Below are 16,030 nucleotides of genomic sequence, written 5' to 3'. Positions count from 1 at the left end.
CTAAATAATTCCTTATAATTATTACTACACTAAATAAATTCCTTGTAATTATTGCTACACTACATGAGTTCCTTATAATTATTACTACACTAAATAAATTCCTTGTAATTATTACTACACTACATGAGTTCCTTATAATTATTACTACACTAAATAAATTCCTTGTAATTATTACTACACTACATGAGTTCCCTATAATTATTACTACACTACATGATGAGTTCCTTATAATTATTGCTACACTAAATAAATTCCTTGTAATATTGCTACACTACATGAGTTCCTTATAATTATTTCTACAATAAATAAATTCCTTACAATTATTACTACACTAAATAAATTCCTTGTAATTATTACTACACTACATGAGTTCCTTATGATTATTACTACACTACATGATGAGTTCCTTATAATTATTAGTAACACTAAATAATTCCTTATAATTATTACTACACTAAATAAATTCCTTGTAATTATTGCTACACTACATGAGTTCCTTATAATTATTACTACACTAAATAAATTCCTTGTAATTATTACTACACTACATGAGTTCCTTATAATTATTACTACACTAAATAAATTCCTTGTAATTATTACTACACTATATGAGTTCCCTATAATTATTACTACACTACATGATGAGTTCCTTATAATTATTGCTACACTAAATAAATTCCTTGTAATATTGCTACACTACATGAGTTCCTTATAATTATTTCTACAATAAATAAATTCCTTACAATTATTACTACACTAAATAAATTCCTTGTAATTATTACTACACTACATGAATTCCTTATGATTATTACTACACTACATGATGAGTTCCTTATAATTATTAGTAACACTAAATAATTCCTTATAATTATTACTACACTAAATAAATTCCTTGTAATTATTGCTACACTACATGAGTTCCTTATAATTATTACTACACTAAATAAATTCCTTGTAATTATTGCTACACTACATGAGTTCCTTATAATTATTACTACACTAAATAAATTCCTTGTAATTATTACTACACTACATGAGTTCCTTATGATTATTACTACACTACATGATGAGTTCCTTATAATTATTAGTAACACTAAATAATTCCTTATAATTATTACTACACTAAATAAATTCCTTGTAATTATTGCTACACTACATGAGTTCCTTATAATTATTACTACACTAAATAAATTCCTTGTAATTATTACTACACTACATGAGTTCCTTATGATTATTACTACACTACATGATGAGTTCCTTATAATTATTAGTAACACTAAATAATTCCTTATAATTATTACTACACTAAATAAATTCCTTGTAATTATTGCTACACTACATGAGTTCCTTATAATTATTACTACACTAAATAAATTCCTTGTAATTATTACTACACTACATGAGTTCCTTATGATTATTACTACACTACATGATGAGTTCCTTATAATTATTAGTAACACTAAATAATTCCTTATAATTATTACTACACTAAATAAATTCCTTGTAATTATTACTACACTACATGAGTTCCTTATGATTATTACTACACTACATGATGAGTTCCTTATAATTATTAGTAACACTAAATAATTCCTTATAATTATTACTACACTAAATAAATTCCTTGTAATTATTGCTACACTACATGAGTTCCTTATAATTATTACTACACTAAATAAATTCCTTGTAATTATTACTACACTACATGAGTTCCTTATGATTATTACTACACTACATGATGAGTTCCTTATAATTATTAGTAACACTAAATAATTCCTTATAATTATTACTACACTAAATAAATTCCTTGTAATTATTACTACACTACATGAGTTCCTTATAATTATTACTACACTAAATAAATTCCTTGTAATTATTGCTACACTACATGAGTTCCTTATGATTATTACTACACTACATGATGAGTTCCTTATAATTATTAGTAACACTAAATAATTCCTTATAATTATTACTACACTAAATAAATTCCTTGTAATTATTACTACACTACATGAGTTCCTTATAATTATTACTACACTAAATAAATTCCTTGTAATTATTACTACACTACATGAGTTCCTTATAATTATTACTACACTACATGAGTTCCTTATAATTATTACTACACTAAATAAATTCCTTGTAATTATTACTACACTACATGAGTTCCTTATAATTATTACTACACTAAATAAATTCCTTGTAATTATTACTACACTACTATTACTACACTACATGAGTTCCTTGTAATTATTACTACACAAGTTCCTTATAATTTTACTATACAAGTTACTTTAATAAAATTATTACTACACTACATAAGTTCTTTATAATTTTTACTATACATGTAAATTTCTTATAAGTACTACACACATAAGTTCCTTATAATTATTACTACACTATTACAACACGAGTTCATTATAATTATTATTGTACTATACAAGTTCCTTATAATTGTAACACTGTTCCTTATAACTGTTTCTATACTAATAATTAGTTAAGTTCCTTGCACTTATTACCACACTAATAAGATTTGATATTTTTCTACATTTTTAATCCTTTTCAATGAATCAGTAATAGGGTCAAAAGCATCAAGACTATTTTATTTATGTTAGGAGCTAACTAGAATATAACATTTAAAAAACTGCATGTGTATGTTGTATTGTATGAAAATAGTTGCATCTGAATGAAATAACTGGAATTCCAAGCTCAAATGACCATTCCAGAATCTGCCAAATCAAACTTGTTTGTTTTGTCTTCCTATGCAAAAAGTTAAGAAAATGAACTCAATAAAAATTGTATTTTCTTTTTAGATTTTTATGCTGCTTTATTCTGAATGGAAAGTAATATCCTGCACTGGTTGGCAAATCACCCAGAATAATTACAGAAAATTCTTTCTGTGATTGTCTCAGGAATTACAATTGGATGCAACAAAAAACTTATTGGCTCAATTAGTGTAGTGATAGCACATAGTGTTGTAGTTTATTATGAAGAAAAAAAATAGCACAGATAACATATACGCTCACTTTTAGGACAAGACCAACTATAAACTAACATGGACCCTACATGTGACAGCACATCAGAGTCTATCTTGTTGGTTCTGCTGATATCATGCAATGGCAGATCTAGGTATGTGTAGTTTGTTTCTGGACTTGACTTATAAGCCTGTATATAAAGTATTCAAAAACTACATGAAAAAAACCTACTGCTTGTCATAATCCAGTGTGTGACATAAGATTGACATAAAAAAGACTGAGGCAAGACTATATCAACTTGTAAAAAGATCAATGTGTACAATACTCCTGAACTATTTGTGGCAATTATTAAAGTTGAAGCTTCACAGGTGGGATCATCTTATAATGACATATGTTATACTAAGTTTTATTATCAAATAATGAAATGGGATCCATAACTATATTCACCTTATATAAAATGGATTGCCCTACACTGAGGGACCTTAGAGTGAGGCAGTACTACGTTTTACTTTTCATTTGCACTGTATGCTTATCTAATTTTGAACAAAGGTAGACCCAGATCTAACTCAGCAATTTACATAATAACAGAGCTGTGTGTATGCAGTTTGAAGTGGGCTGCAAGTTATGGGATAATATATTAGCAGTGATAAAGTGCTCTCAATTGCTAGCCAAACCAAACTTGTGTTATAATGAGGGCATCTTAATCTGAGGTAAAAGCTATAAGATGATGCAGCAAGCTGAAAAGAACCCAAGGTCTCATCAATATCAAGCTGTGTACTAAATTTGGGTAACATTAAAACATAATTAAGTGAGTTTGCATGTGGAAATAAAAGTGGGTGGTCTGACAATCTGGGGCTACAATTCTGGTAAACAATGTCAATGAAGGCTGTCAAATGAACTTAGCCAATGTCTAGCAGCATTACAAATCTGGTTGATGTTAAATGCTGACATGTTATGATGAATCAGGATATTAACTCTTCTAAATGATGTCACATAATGCTGAAAACTGAACACAGCCAAGGTTTCAGCAGCATCAAGCAGCAAAAACGAATCTGGTTCAGTCATGGTTAAATGTTACTGTGCAGAAACAAAAGTAGGTGGGTCTGGTAAATCAGATACAATAAGTAAGCTGACTGATGACACAGAATTCTGGTATTCAAATTCGACCAAGATCTCATGAAAATCATGAATAACAAATTTGGTTGAAATCTAATATTTAGGAAGATCTGTGTGGGAAACATAGGTGGAGGAGTCTTACAATCAGGAGTTACAACTCTGCTAAACAATGCCTTAGAATGTTTAGCCAAGATCTCATCAATATCAAACTGCATATCAAATTTAGCTATAATCCGATAAAACTTAATGGAAATTATTGTGCAGAAATTCAAGTAGAATAGATGGATGGACCAAAAGAGGGAAGGACAGAAGGATTAAGGGACATACAGTCTCAATTTATATTCTGTATTTTCTACACAAAATGGAAGACAATATATCAAAAAGTAATAATGAAACAAAATGTACTCACATTATAAGAGGGTATAGTTATACTGTGGGATTCTTAAGTAAGGGACTACTGTATTTCTGATTTGATTTATCCATGTTTTGTTGTGTCAACTGTTAGTCACATTAATCACATGTTGTGTCACCCCCTTGCTGTTGATCGTAAGCTGTATAACAGTCAACAATGTACATATTTCAACTTACCCACGTTGGCTGGTGGGGTAGGGATAGCTATTGTGCCCAGGAGCAGTGTGCCAGAGGAGGAATCATGGTAAACGTTATGTAACACATTTCTCACCAAAGCATCCACATAGGTTTTGTCACACTGATTGAAAACTGTGTTCCCATACACAACCTGGAACAAAGAGTTGTAGTTTATAGAAAATAGCAAACACAGTACTGTTCTAATATTGTTCCCAGTAAAGTTTTTTTAAAACTATCACTGAAATTAACCCTATTACTTTATCCTGTTGACAAAATGGTGTGTCTCATGCTGCTCCATTCAAAAGATCATATTTTTCAGCATATAAGTCTATACTTTTTGACATGGAGATCTGGACTTTGTCTCAAATGCTGAGTCAACTTATATGTCAATGAAATTGCCTCAGGTACCAGTAACAGTAATTCTACGAGTAATCAATAAACTCAAAAATAGGTCACACAAATGTACCAATCCTTGTCCAATAACCATTCAATAAATTGTTATAAATGATAATATCTGCTAATATATAATCATTTTTATGATTAAATTTGTACACATTTGTATGTGCATGTATTTTCTGATTTCTCCAACATGAAATAAAAAACAAGTAAAGAGTTCATAGTTCACAGGCCACAAAGTATAGGTACTTAATGGTATACAGTCTATAGTGTAATGTAACATTACACTGTGGAGCAGTGATTCCCAACCATTTTAGGCTGCAACCCTAAAATATAGTTTTTCTGAGCCTCATGATCCTATTTCTACATTTTGATTAGTTTTGCCACCCTATGAAATAAAATCCTGGTGACCCTCTGTGACCCTCCAGAATGTCCTCATGACCTTGGGCTTAGGAACCACTGCCACAGAGTGTAGACTGTAAGTACCATGCAAAGTATATCATTTGTTCCTGTAAAAAGATATTAGCAGATTTCACTTTATTCTTTTTTACCACACCTCATTCTTCCTGATTACATTTTAGCCATAGTACCCTTGATATTCAATTCAACAGTATATTATTTGGATGTTCTTGAGTAACTGCATTTATATAATTTATCCAACAAAGGGATATAATCCATTTTAATAACCTACAAAGGGTTATAATCCATATTAATGACTCCAATGTTAGATTAGTAGTTATAAAATGCCATAGATTAAACATATAATTATCATATATTCACATACTGTCATATATTCACTAAAGAAACACAATAATATAAGTTAAAATTCAGAACAGAGATGGACTACTGGTAGATCATCAACAAAATGGTTTAGTTTTGCATTTAAACTTAAAGCAAAACATATGTCAACACATTACTTGTATTCATTCATTTTTTATTATTGATGGATTAGTCTATGGTTTCAGACAACAATGCTAGCTATTTAACTGTTTAAATGCTGATACTGGCTTAGGGTCATAAGCATATGCTGGTACCCATTTGATCTGTATCATTAATCCAATATTAATTAGCAGTTTTACAATCTTGAGTGAATTGAAAACTACAAGAAAAGATGCCCTCTCTCTTTGCTGGATGTAAATAATGAAAGTTAGCAGAAGGAATTGTTTTCATTGTTGTAATACTTGCTTACTTTAATTATAAAAAAAGTATTTATTCTTTTTATGTGACTTTCTCAGTGTTTCTGTTCTATTGTGAACTTTCTTTATATTTCTCATTTCCCTATTCTTAGCATCATTTCTCTTGTCCATCGAGTTTTGCTTTCAATCAGGTGTCAACTTGAATAACCTGGCCAAAGCTCTTGGCATATTTAATTAGCATGTAAATAACACTTTACTGCCATGTAGTTCTTGTGACAGTGGATACTGTAGTTAAAACAAAAATGAACTGTTTATTCAGAGGTGTTAACTGATAAAGGAATGTGTAGTAGGAATATAGTAGTGCTATGTACATGAGAGAGATCACACTCATCAGTTAAATGAAATATAGATTACAATCACCCTAAAACCCTCTCTCTATCTCTCTCCTGAACAAAACTGGAGAAAAATCATGTTACTGTTGGTGACTGCAATTTAAGTTCTCAATCTTGAATAGCTAACATTGATACCATTAATATTTATGGAACCAGAAGTTACTAGTGAAAAAGATGAAGCCAAGGTATTGATCTGAATTCATCTTTTACTCCATACTGACTACTATACAGATGAAAGATAGAAAATTTACAAAATTAGTAAATATGACTTATGCTCCACATCAACTTACAGACTGAAAAATACAGTAAAACAGGAGAAAAGGTCCTAATATTATGTGGATAGAATAAAGATAATAGAATTTGTTGTAAGATGATTAATCTCTGAACGAAAGCATCTTAGCTGATAAATCAAGATTATTGACACTGCACATTTCCTACCTGTGACACTAGATGGCAGAGACCCTTCAGATTGGGTTCCCCTCCCTCCTCACTAGGAGGTCTTAGCATCTTCCCTAAGACCAGGTCAATACTGTGACTGAGCTGCACACTACTGATTGGGTACCACTGACTGAGTCCCTGTGTTCCAAACAACTGGCGGGCTACTAAGATTCCCTGTATGACAGCCACGGAAAACAAAATAGTTTTGATGGTTGGGGTCTCCTGTAGAGCTGTTTCCCAAATGCGATGTGGAACCTGCTTCAGGCTTGCCACAATGGCTGAAACAAGGAAAAATGTATAGAGAATATTGGTAAAGAAGGACTGTACATATGGAAACTCGAGGCTAACTTTTGCAAACTTAGAAATGGAGGTAAGCAGGGTTTTGAAAGTTTTTAGTATAAGCTTCTCATCCTATTATACAAGTGGTTCCCAATCCCTTGGTCATGAGGGCATTCTAGAGAGTTACCAGGATTTTTTTTGAAGGTGGTAAAACTTATCAAAATGTGGAAATAGGGTTATTAGGCACAGAAAATTATTTTTTAGGGTTGCTGCCAAAAAGGATAGGAACCATTGTATTATACAAAAGAAGATGAACTCTGTATTGATATCAAGTCTCTCTGTAAAGAATAAAGCAACAATGAATTTAGGAAATCAGAGAAAAACAGTGCAACTTGTGAAATGCATAAGCCTTTAATTAATACATGCATTTAATGTTTCAGAAGGAAATTACTTTGATACAATATCAGGGCACAAAACATAGATAAAGACACAAATCAAAAAACTTCTTTGAAACTCTAGTCAGACATGATTTTAAATGCTTCAAAATAAAGCCCTATCTATACTGTTATATGGTAGCACAAAGCATTTTTCTCCATAAAGTGTACCAATCAGTATTACTGCCAAGAAAAGTCTTTAGGACACAAAGTAATGAGGTTCTATAACACTTCCTGTTATCAGCATCAAAATTAACAAGCATTGTACAGTTCAAAGTTGTAATAAAATTGAACAAATATGGATAAATAATATATTTCCTATCATATAATTGAAATCTTAAGTCATTATTAGAAAATCTGATGTAAACCATACCTGAGTGAAGGTAAGTTTGTGGTGTCCTACGGATAACAGTCAAAGGAGGTTCTCCCCCCTGGCCAGATGACTCCACTGTGCCCTCTGGGGCAGTGTGTGACTTCCTGGCATCCAAAGAAATGTTATTCCATGCCACCTTGTGCAGATTCTGAATCAGGAAATTGGGAAGTTTCTCTGATGGCTCACTTGTGATCCAGACACAGAACTTTGAGTTCTTCTGTTTATCCTCTTCACTGCTTGCTGTAAAGCAACAAAATAAGGAGTTTATGAAGGAAATATTCATTGTACATTTTGTACAATTATGTATAATTAAACATGTCCCAAAACCGACCTTGCATACCTGAAACTGATCCAACGAGTTTCAGACTGACTATTTTCAAATGTACAGGCTCTAACCTGTTCACGGTTGTCACTAAATGACAGAAACTGACTACATCTTGTGCTGAATAAAGTGATTGAAAATGCATTTTTTTAAAAATTTAGAATGTTTAAGTTTGCTCTTCTGTATATGGTTATCAAAAAAAAAGTGAACTATATTGCACTTTTGTACATTTAGCTAATTTTGATATGTGCTCTTTCTTTTGCTACTAGTGAAGAGGAAATTCATTAGAGTACAAGACAATACTAATAATAATAATAATAATAATAATAATAATAATGCTTTATTTATAGAGGGTGACTCATTAGTCAAGGACTATTCTCCCTTGAGCCCCTCTTAAGGAGAGTATAACAATGCACATTATATGAAGATAGCAATAATTACTGTTTATTTTAACATGTTTAGTATTAAAATACTCAATTCCATTATCTATTAGAAACACATACATGCTCATGATATCTCTTCTTAAATACTCTAATATTTTAAACGTAGTGGAAGCTTGTTCCACATAACTGTACCAGAGTATTGGAGGCTCTTTTTAAATTGCTCTGTTCTTGGTTTTGGTGCTAGAAGGTTTCCACATTATATTTATCTCAACTGGTATTGTGCTGAAAAAAGCCTGAATAAGTCCTGAAGATACTCTGGTGCAGTTCCATGTAGACATTTATATAAAACAATAAAGGAATCATAGAAAACTGGGGGGTATACCTTGGAGTCTTTCTCGACTTCTTGCCACTCTTATCAGATGCTTTTTCAAATCATAGTAGAATTTGGTGGGTGCCAGATGAAGATCTTCAATAACAACCCAGCCATCATTTTTATCTGCTGCATCTATAGCCTCGTCCACAAGAATCTCTGACCCTTCTCCAATCCTCACATGCTCAATGCTGGTCTCAGTACTCTGTCAATGAATAAAGAAAATGATAAACCATGTCTTTGAAACTTGCATCGCTGTAACATGTCTCTTGTAAACTGAATAGATTTCAATACCCAATGCAACACTATCTGGCTATTTTATTATTTGAATTTTGGCTAACAACATTACAGCAAGAGTCTGAAGCAAAAATTTGGTGTAATTGATTTGTTTTTGTATGCTACCACTGCCAACCAAATATACTAACTCCAAAATTTTTAAAAATTATTAAAAATATTTAGAAGACTTGTAAACTATATTTGTGCTTGTAAAACACATACATTCCCACTGCAGATCAAATAGTATGAATCCAGTAGTTTACAAAAAGTAGGAGAATTTTGAATTTTTTTAAAAGTAGCATGAAAATCTGATCAGGTCATCTAATTAGGCATACAAAACAAGCCAACCAAATTTCATTTTTCCACTTCAAGTGGTATTTGGTTTAACAGCTGTACTAACTATTTCAGCAAAATGGTCTCAAATATTCACTAAAAGTACAAACAACAAATATGCCCACCTAATTTTGAATACTCCCTTATGTATGTACTCAAAGGGTACAGTTGATTCTGGAGATTAATGGCCAATTAATTTCAATCAGGTTTGCAATCTTGAACTAAACTTAATGAGTTCTGTGCAGAAACCATTATTTTCTTATTAGACTTACCATGACCTAACCCCAGAATAGACTGATACCTTTATTACCCTAAATGCAAACCATCAACAAAGTCTGGTCAAAGAACTTGCCCTAGAATAAAATCTGTTCTGCAAATCAATTTTCTTTTAGTCAGAATGACCATAACCTTTTGACTCCAAAAATAATAGGTTTCTTCCATACCATAAGTTCAAACCCCTGACAAACTTTCATCAAGGTACATGGTCTAGAACTTAAGTTTATGTACAAACCATTTTCTCCTTTTTTTCACTTCAAAACCAGTATGCTTCTTTCTTGCCCCCATGTAAGTTGTCCACAAACTTTAATGTAAGTAAATGGTGGATAAATGAAATTCTTGTGCAGACACTATTTTCTTTCTCTGTCCAAGTGACCTTGATCTTCTGATCCCAAAATCATTAGGTGTCTTCCTTTCCCCATTTCCAAGCCATCCACAGGGTTTGTTCCATGTATGTATGTGATGTTGAACTATTGTTATTGTGCAAAAAACTAATGTTCTTCATTCAGTCACAATGACCTTGACCTTTGACATTTTGATCCCCAAATCAAAAAGAATTTTCTGACACCAAGTGCAAGCCATTCACAAAATTTGTTAACAAAATCTAATTATTGTGCCAAAACCTTTTTCTTCTTTCTGTCACAGTGACCTTGATATTTTACTTCAATATGAATAGGCTTTTGTTTTACACAATATATAAATGTTCCACAAAGTTTGGTAACTATAAATGGTGTGCAACTCAAATTATTGTGAAAAAACATTTTTCTTCTTTCGGTCATGGTGAAATTGACCTTTTATATGTTGACCCCTGAATCAATAGGAATTTTTCATATCCCAAAATGCAAGCCATCCACAAAGTTTGCTAACTGCTGATCATGGAGAACTTGAGTTATTGTGTGGAAACCATTTTCTTTTTTTAGTTATTGACCTCAAGCTGTGACCTCTTGACCTCAAAATTGAAAGGCTTCTTCCTTTCACCAAGTGCAAGCCACCCACAATGTTTGGTAACTCTAGATTCTGGACAACTTGAGTTATTGATCAGAAATGAATTGGAAATTGATGGATGGATGACAGTTGACAGGCTAGATTGACAACAAAAACAATGCTAAATGGCAGGCATATACAAGCAAGTTAAACATTCAAATACTGCTGTAATGTTCAGAAATTTAATTGAATCATTTAATATGCATACAAACATCAAAAAATGAAGTCTAAAACCTACATTTCTGTTGTTTTATATATATAAAAAACCTGCTATATTGGTCATCAAACGGTATCCAGAAATATTCATATAAATAAATGATGCCTAACCATTTATATATCAATACACTAACCTAATTTCAATTGTCTATCTCAAGTACGTTTTTGCATAAGTGTGGTATCAAGGTTTATGTCAAAATATTCTTATTCCAAAATGTCAAAATCTGTATATAAAAAAGCCAAATTCTTGCAAAAATTCTAAAAAGTTCAGACAATTTTTTTTCAACAGTTCCAAAATTGATGTAATGGCTGTTAAAGCTTATCAAGTCACCTTTCTTTAAGTTAAATAGTCTTAGTGCTAAACAACAGATTCAGAATTGACCTCATGATGTGAAAACATACAAACTTACAGACGTATTGATCATTATGGATGGACAGCAGGAAAACAATGTCTCTTTCTACTATTTTAGGACATGTGCTGGCATTGCAAAATTTTATTTTCTCCAAATATTTAATAATATCAACCTTGAGAATGTTGCCATATAGAACAGGTCATTGCCTAGCAGAGATCACCTCAAAGAAAAGTTTTAATATACAATAACCATTATGAAGTACACTTAAATTCATTGAAAGATGTTTAGAGTTTAATGTCAGAATTAAAAATGTACATATGATACCAACCTGTGCCATTTTGTACAAGACCTCTACTGGTGGATGAGTGAGGCAGAGACGCGTGAGAGGATTAGTCTCGTTTTTAGCCATGCTTGGGGGCAGGAGCAGAAGCACACCTAGGTGTCTCTTGGAATCCTTCAGAGTATCTGCAAGGTTGAAGTCAATCTGCTCTGGCAAGTTTAGTGTCATGGTTTTATTTACATATTTAGCCAAGGCAACAGGGAGGCGATCTGGACGCAGCATTCTCAGTAGAAGTAACTGGTGGAAGTCTGATAATGGTCCTAGATCTGGACTCTTGGTCTGGTTCTCATAGTCTGCTTCCTGTGAGATATCTAATCCACGACGTGTTTCTGAAGCCAAAATGAAAATTACAAACTGAATCAATAAATCTGCACTTGAACAAGAAAGGAAATTCCCTCCTATTCAGTTAGAAATTGAATTCAGGAACAAGGTGGGAAAAGTTAATGCTCATAAATTATTACTTTAAAGGTAAGATATAGATATCCCACATGCTCTTTTTGTGTGATTGATTGTTTACCTCTCACTGTGGAAATTTTTCAAGTAAAAGTGGTCCAGCTCTTGACAGTATATGAACATTGGAATCAATAGCATAAAGGTTAAAAAGAGGTTAAAACTATTATGATAATATTTATCAAATACAATACATATATACTAAGCATGTCTCTCATACGGGAAAAACATAAATGTCCTTAAGTTTGTAACATATGTAAAGTTACTGTATTTTGTTGCGTATTTGTGGATGGAATTTAAAGCAATGAAAAGAGTAACTATATATGCCACAGTAATGCTTTTTTTATAAACTGTACTCAGTAACTATAATGCTGAAATATATTCCATGTACCATAGAAACTCAATTATAACTTCTGTCCAACTGCAAATTGCACAGACCCAGTTCCACCATGGCATAATGTGCGAGCAGATCTGGGTCTATGCAGTTTGTTAGGGTTAATCAGTACAACAAAGAACATTGACCCTTATCTGCCAGTGCATTATATGATGGCAGATCAGGGTCTATGTTTTTTGTAGTTGGACTCAACTTACAAGTGAGTATATACAGGATAAAGTTCCTTAGCAACCCGTATGAATTACAAGACAAATAGAAAGACTTGGAAAGGGTTCTGACAAGGGTAATTATCTTGCATTCCTTTTTCTAAGAAGAAAAAAATCTGAGTAAAGAAGTCTGGGAACTAATTAGTCTCCAACTCCAGCATCTTATCATAGTCCAGTCTGAATGATGATAATAATAATAATAATAACAATGATAATGGAGATGATGATAATAATAGTAAAGGTGATTACAACAATATCAAGGAAACTAAACAACCATAATTAATTTAAACATTTGGACCCTCCAATTTTCTGAACACCATATGATCAAACAAATTTATACTTTTTTTGAAAGTGCTTAAAATTATCCAAACACCTGGTCCATTATTTCAAACTGATGAAACAATTCCATAAAGTTGGAATATAATCTGTCTTATCCCTAATCAAAAACAAGAAAATGGCTATATTACCATCCGACCTTGAAAATGCTTTAATTGCCCTAAGTATATGCTTCCTCTTACACTCTTTGCTTTATTAGTCTTTTCACAGGCTCAGATGGGTAGATACCAGCAGCTAACCAAATCTGAGGGACTGCCATATTTTTGTCACTCTGCTACCTTATTTAATCAGTCTTGAACTAGTATGCAGAGTGGGTCAAACTAACTTTACTTTCAATACGTACTACAACATGAATCAAACTATACTTCCTTTTCTATGTTGAGGCCATTAAATTTTCACAAATTAACCCTTCAATTTTGTTTATGTGACCATAGTTGTTATTCAGTTAGTACATGCATTTAAAGGGTGATGTCACTCCTAATGAAAAAAGATAACACAGTTGGAAACATTACTCTAGCATGACTATTGCTTTATGCAAACTTATCTCCAGTGGCAGCATATTTACCAATCAAAAAGGAACCAAAACTGCAACCAGTAGTCTGTATTTGTGAAAGAAAACACCACAACATTATCTTGTAAGTATTTTTAATTTATATGCAAGGATATAAAACAGCCTACTTTACCTAGCCCCACTTCCAACCAGCAAAATACATTCTGTACATGATAGCAATATTAATTTTCCATACAAGATATTCTGGAAAAATTATAATTTTCATTTGCATACAAATTATCCAGACAGAGAAAAGTAATTATTTTTTAACATCCAAAATATAATGATATGCTGACTGAACTCACCCATGGAAGTGGCAGCTCCAGTCAGAGGCAGTGGGTCCCTCTCAGGGTAATCAGATTTGTACCATACTTTCCAGGCCTCTGAGTTCTGAGCAAAGTTTACGCAGAGGCTGTCAAGTGGTCCAGGAAGGACAGACAGAGCCAAAATGTCCTCCCACTTCTCCTGTGGCAACCAGTCTGGTGGATTATCATGACAGTCAAAGTCTGCTAGCGTCAGCTGCATGCCAAGCCCAGGATTACCTGTAATACAAAAAAAAAAAAAAAAAAACAGTTTAGGGTTGTTTTTAATCTTAAATGAACAGTCTAATATGTTGATGCAGAGATACAGTTTAAACCTGTCAATGTATTTACATTTATTAAAAAATACATCCACTGACACTTCTGTTGCAACCATTTTTGCATTTGATATACTGAATAGCTCCAAAGGTCAGAGGCCAATTTTGGTCTCCATTAATAATGAATTTGGTCATTACATGCTGAAATATAGAAATTAGTTAGGTTTAATAAAAGTAACTAACTAATGATACTAAAATCATTGATATTCTGTGTATTTTTAATTTTCCTAATGAACCTGAAATACCACGATGCTGAGTGTTAAATTTCTGGTGTTCATCCCTCTACCAAATTTCATCATTTTGAACCTTTGTCTCAAATTGTACTCAAAATATATTCTAAAAGAATAAAAATAAAGATATATTTTATGAGTGCTTTTCTGGCATATCATAAAATGATTTCCATTCATAAAATGATTTCCATTCATAAAATGATTTCCATCCATACAATGATTTCCATTCATAAAATGATTTCCATTCATAAAATGATTACCATCCATACAATGATTTCCATTCATAAAATGATTTCCATCCATACAATGATTTCCATCCAAAATATGCATCTGAAATGCTGTCAATTTTATGAGCCCTTCGCCATTCAAAAAGCTGTTTGCTGGTATAATATACAATCACACAATCATGCAAAATCCCAGGCTCTCGATTTTTATCCTACCCTGTACTGGTGGAAACTGTTTGACGGATGACAGATGTAGTCATATCTATGTATTGATTTGTCAGATCATTCAGTCATGGGTACAGTTTGCACTGTTATTGTAAAATCAACATTAACAACAGGGCTCAAAATGATGTGATAATTGTTACATACTCCATACAACATCACTTGCTACCATATATACTCACTTATAAGTTGGATTCAATTGACAAATGCACAGATCTAGACCTGTCATCATATAACGTATCTACAGATATAAGTATATGCAGTTTGTTGGGAGTAATCAGTACAACAGGTAACATAGACCCTCAGAGTGAACTGATGGATCAGGGTCTATAATGTTTGGAGTTGGACCCGACTTAAATTGGAGTATAAATGGTACCTGAGTAGGTGTCATAGTGCTATTAACTATGGCAGAGCCAGGATGTAAAGTGATGTGATATCAACTTTGGTCTTTTACTGAATACAGCAAAAAAAAGTACAAATGTTAATATGATTTTAATAATTGCATAAGACTGAAAACAATAATGTCCAGGATATGACATGCTGGGGTATCATTAGCAATTTGTGACCTGCTGTACTCAGCCTCACAGGCTTTCTGTGTGGGAATTCAGATGCAAGTTCAATAAGTGTATGATTGTGAAAAATTTCACTCACCAGCATAAACTTTTCTCACTGAATTTGATAAGAGGAATATACAATTTTCAACTTTTTCAAAGTTTATGTCATTCTGAAAACTCCTTCAGTTATTATGTTATGAACAGTTGGTGACAAGTACTTTTCCTATCCTTTATCTCTGTAATGACC

General features: G+C 32.3%; 1 protein-coding gene across 3 annotated transcripts in view; it reads right to left on the bottom strand.

The window, feature by feature from the left end:
* LOC149793348 (uncharacterized) overlaps window positions 1-16,030 on the bottom strand; it is a 238,037-nt gene that overhangs the window by 36,120 nt on the left and 185,887 nt on the right. For all 3 annotated transcript variants that reach the window (XM_089967332.1, XM_089967334.1, XM_089967333.1), the window contains 6 exons: window positions 14,222-14,458; window positions 11,969-12,309; window positions 9,215-9,407; window positions 8,128-8,367; window positions 7,042-7,319; window positions 4,680-4,830 (listed from right to left, as the gene is read on the bottom strand). In XM_089967332.1, the coding sequence (XP_089823458.1) occupies window positions 4,680-4,830; window positions 7,042-7,319; window positions 8,128-8,367; window positions 9,215-9,407; window positions 11,969-12,309; window positions 14,222-14,458 (1,440 nt within the window). The remainder of the gene's footprint in view (window positions 1-4,679; window positions 4,831-7,041; window positions 7,320-8,127; window positions 8,368-9,214; window positions 9,408-11,968; window positions 12,310-14,221; window positions 14,459-16,030) is intronic.

This window comes from Sinohyriopsis cumingii, chromosome 8 (genome assembly GCF_028554795.1).
Source record: "Sinohyriopsis cumingii isolate HCF-2022 chromosome 8, ASM2855479v2, whole genome shotgun sequence".
In the NCBI taxonomy this organism is placed as follows: Eukaryota; Metazoa; Mollusca; class Bivalvia; order Unionida; family Unionidae; genus Sinohyriopsis; species Sinohyriopsis cumingii.
This window is presented reverse-complemented; position numbering and strand designations above follow the sequence as displayed.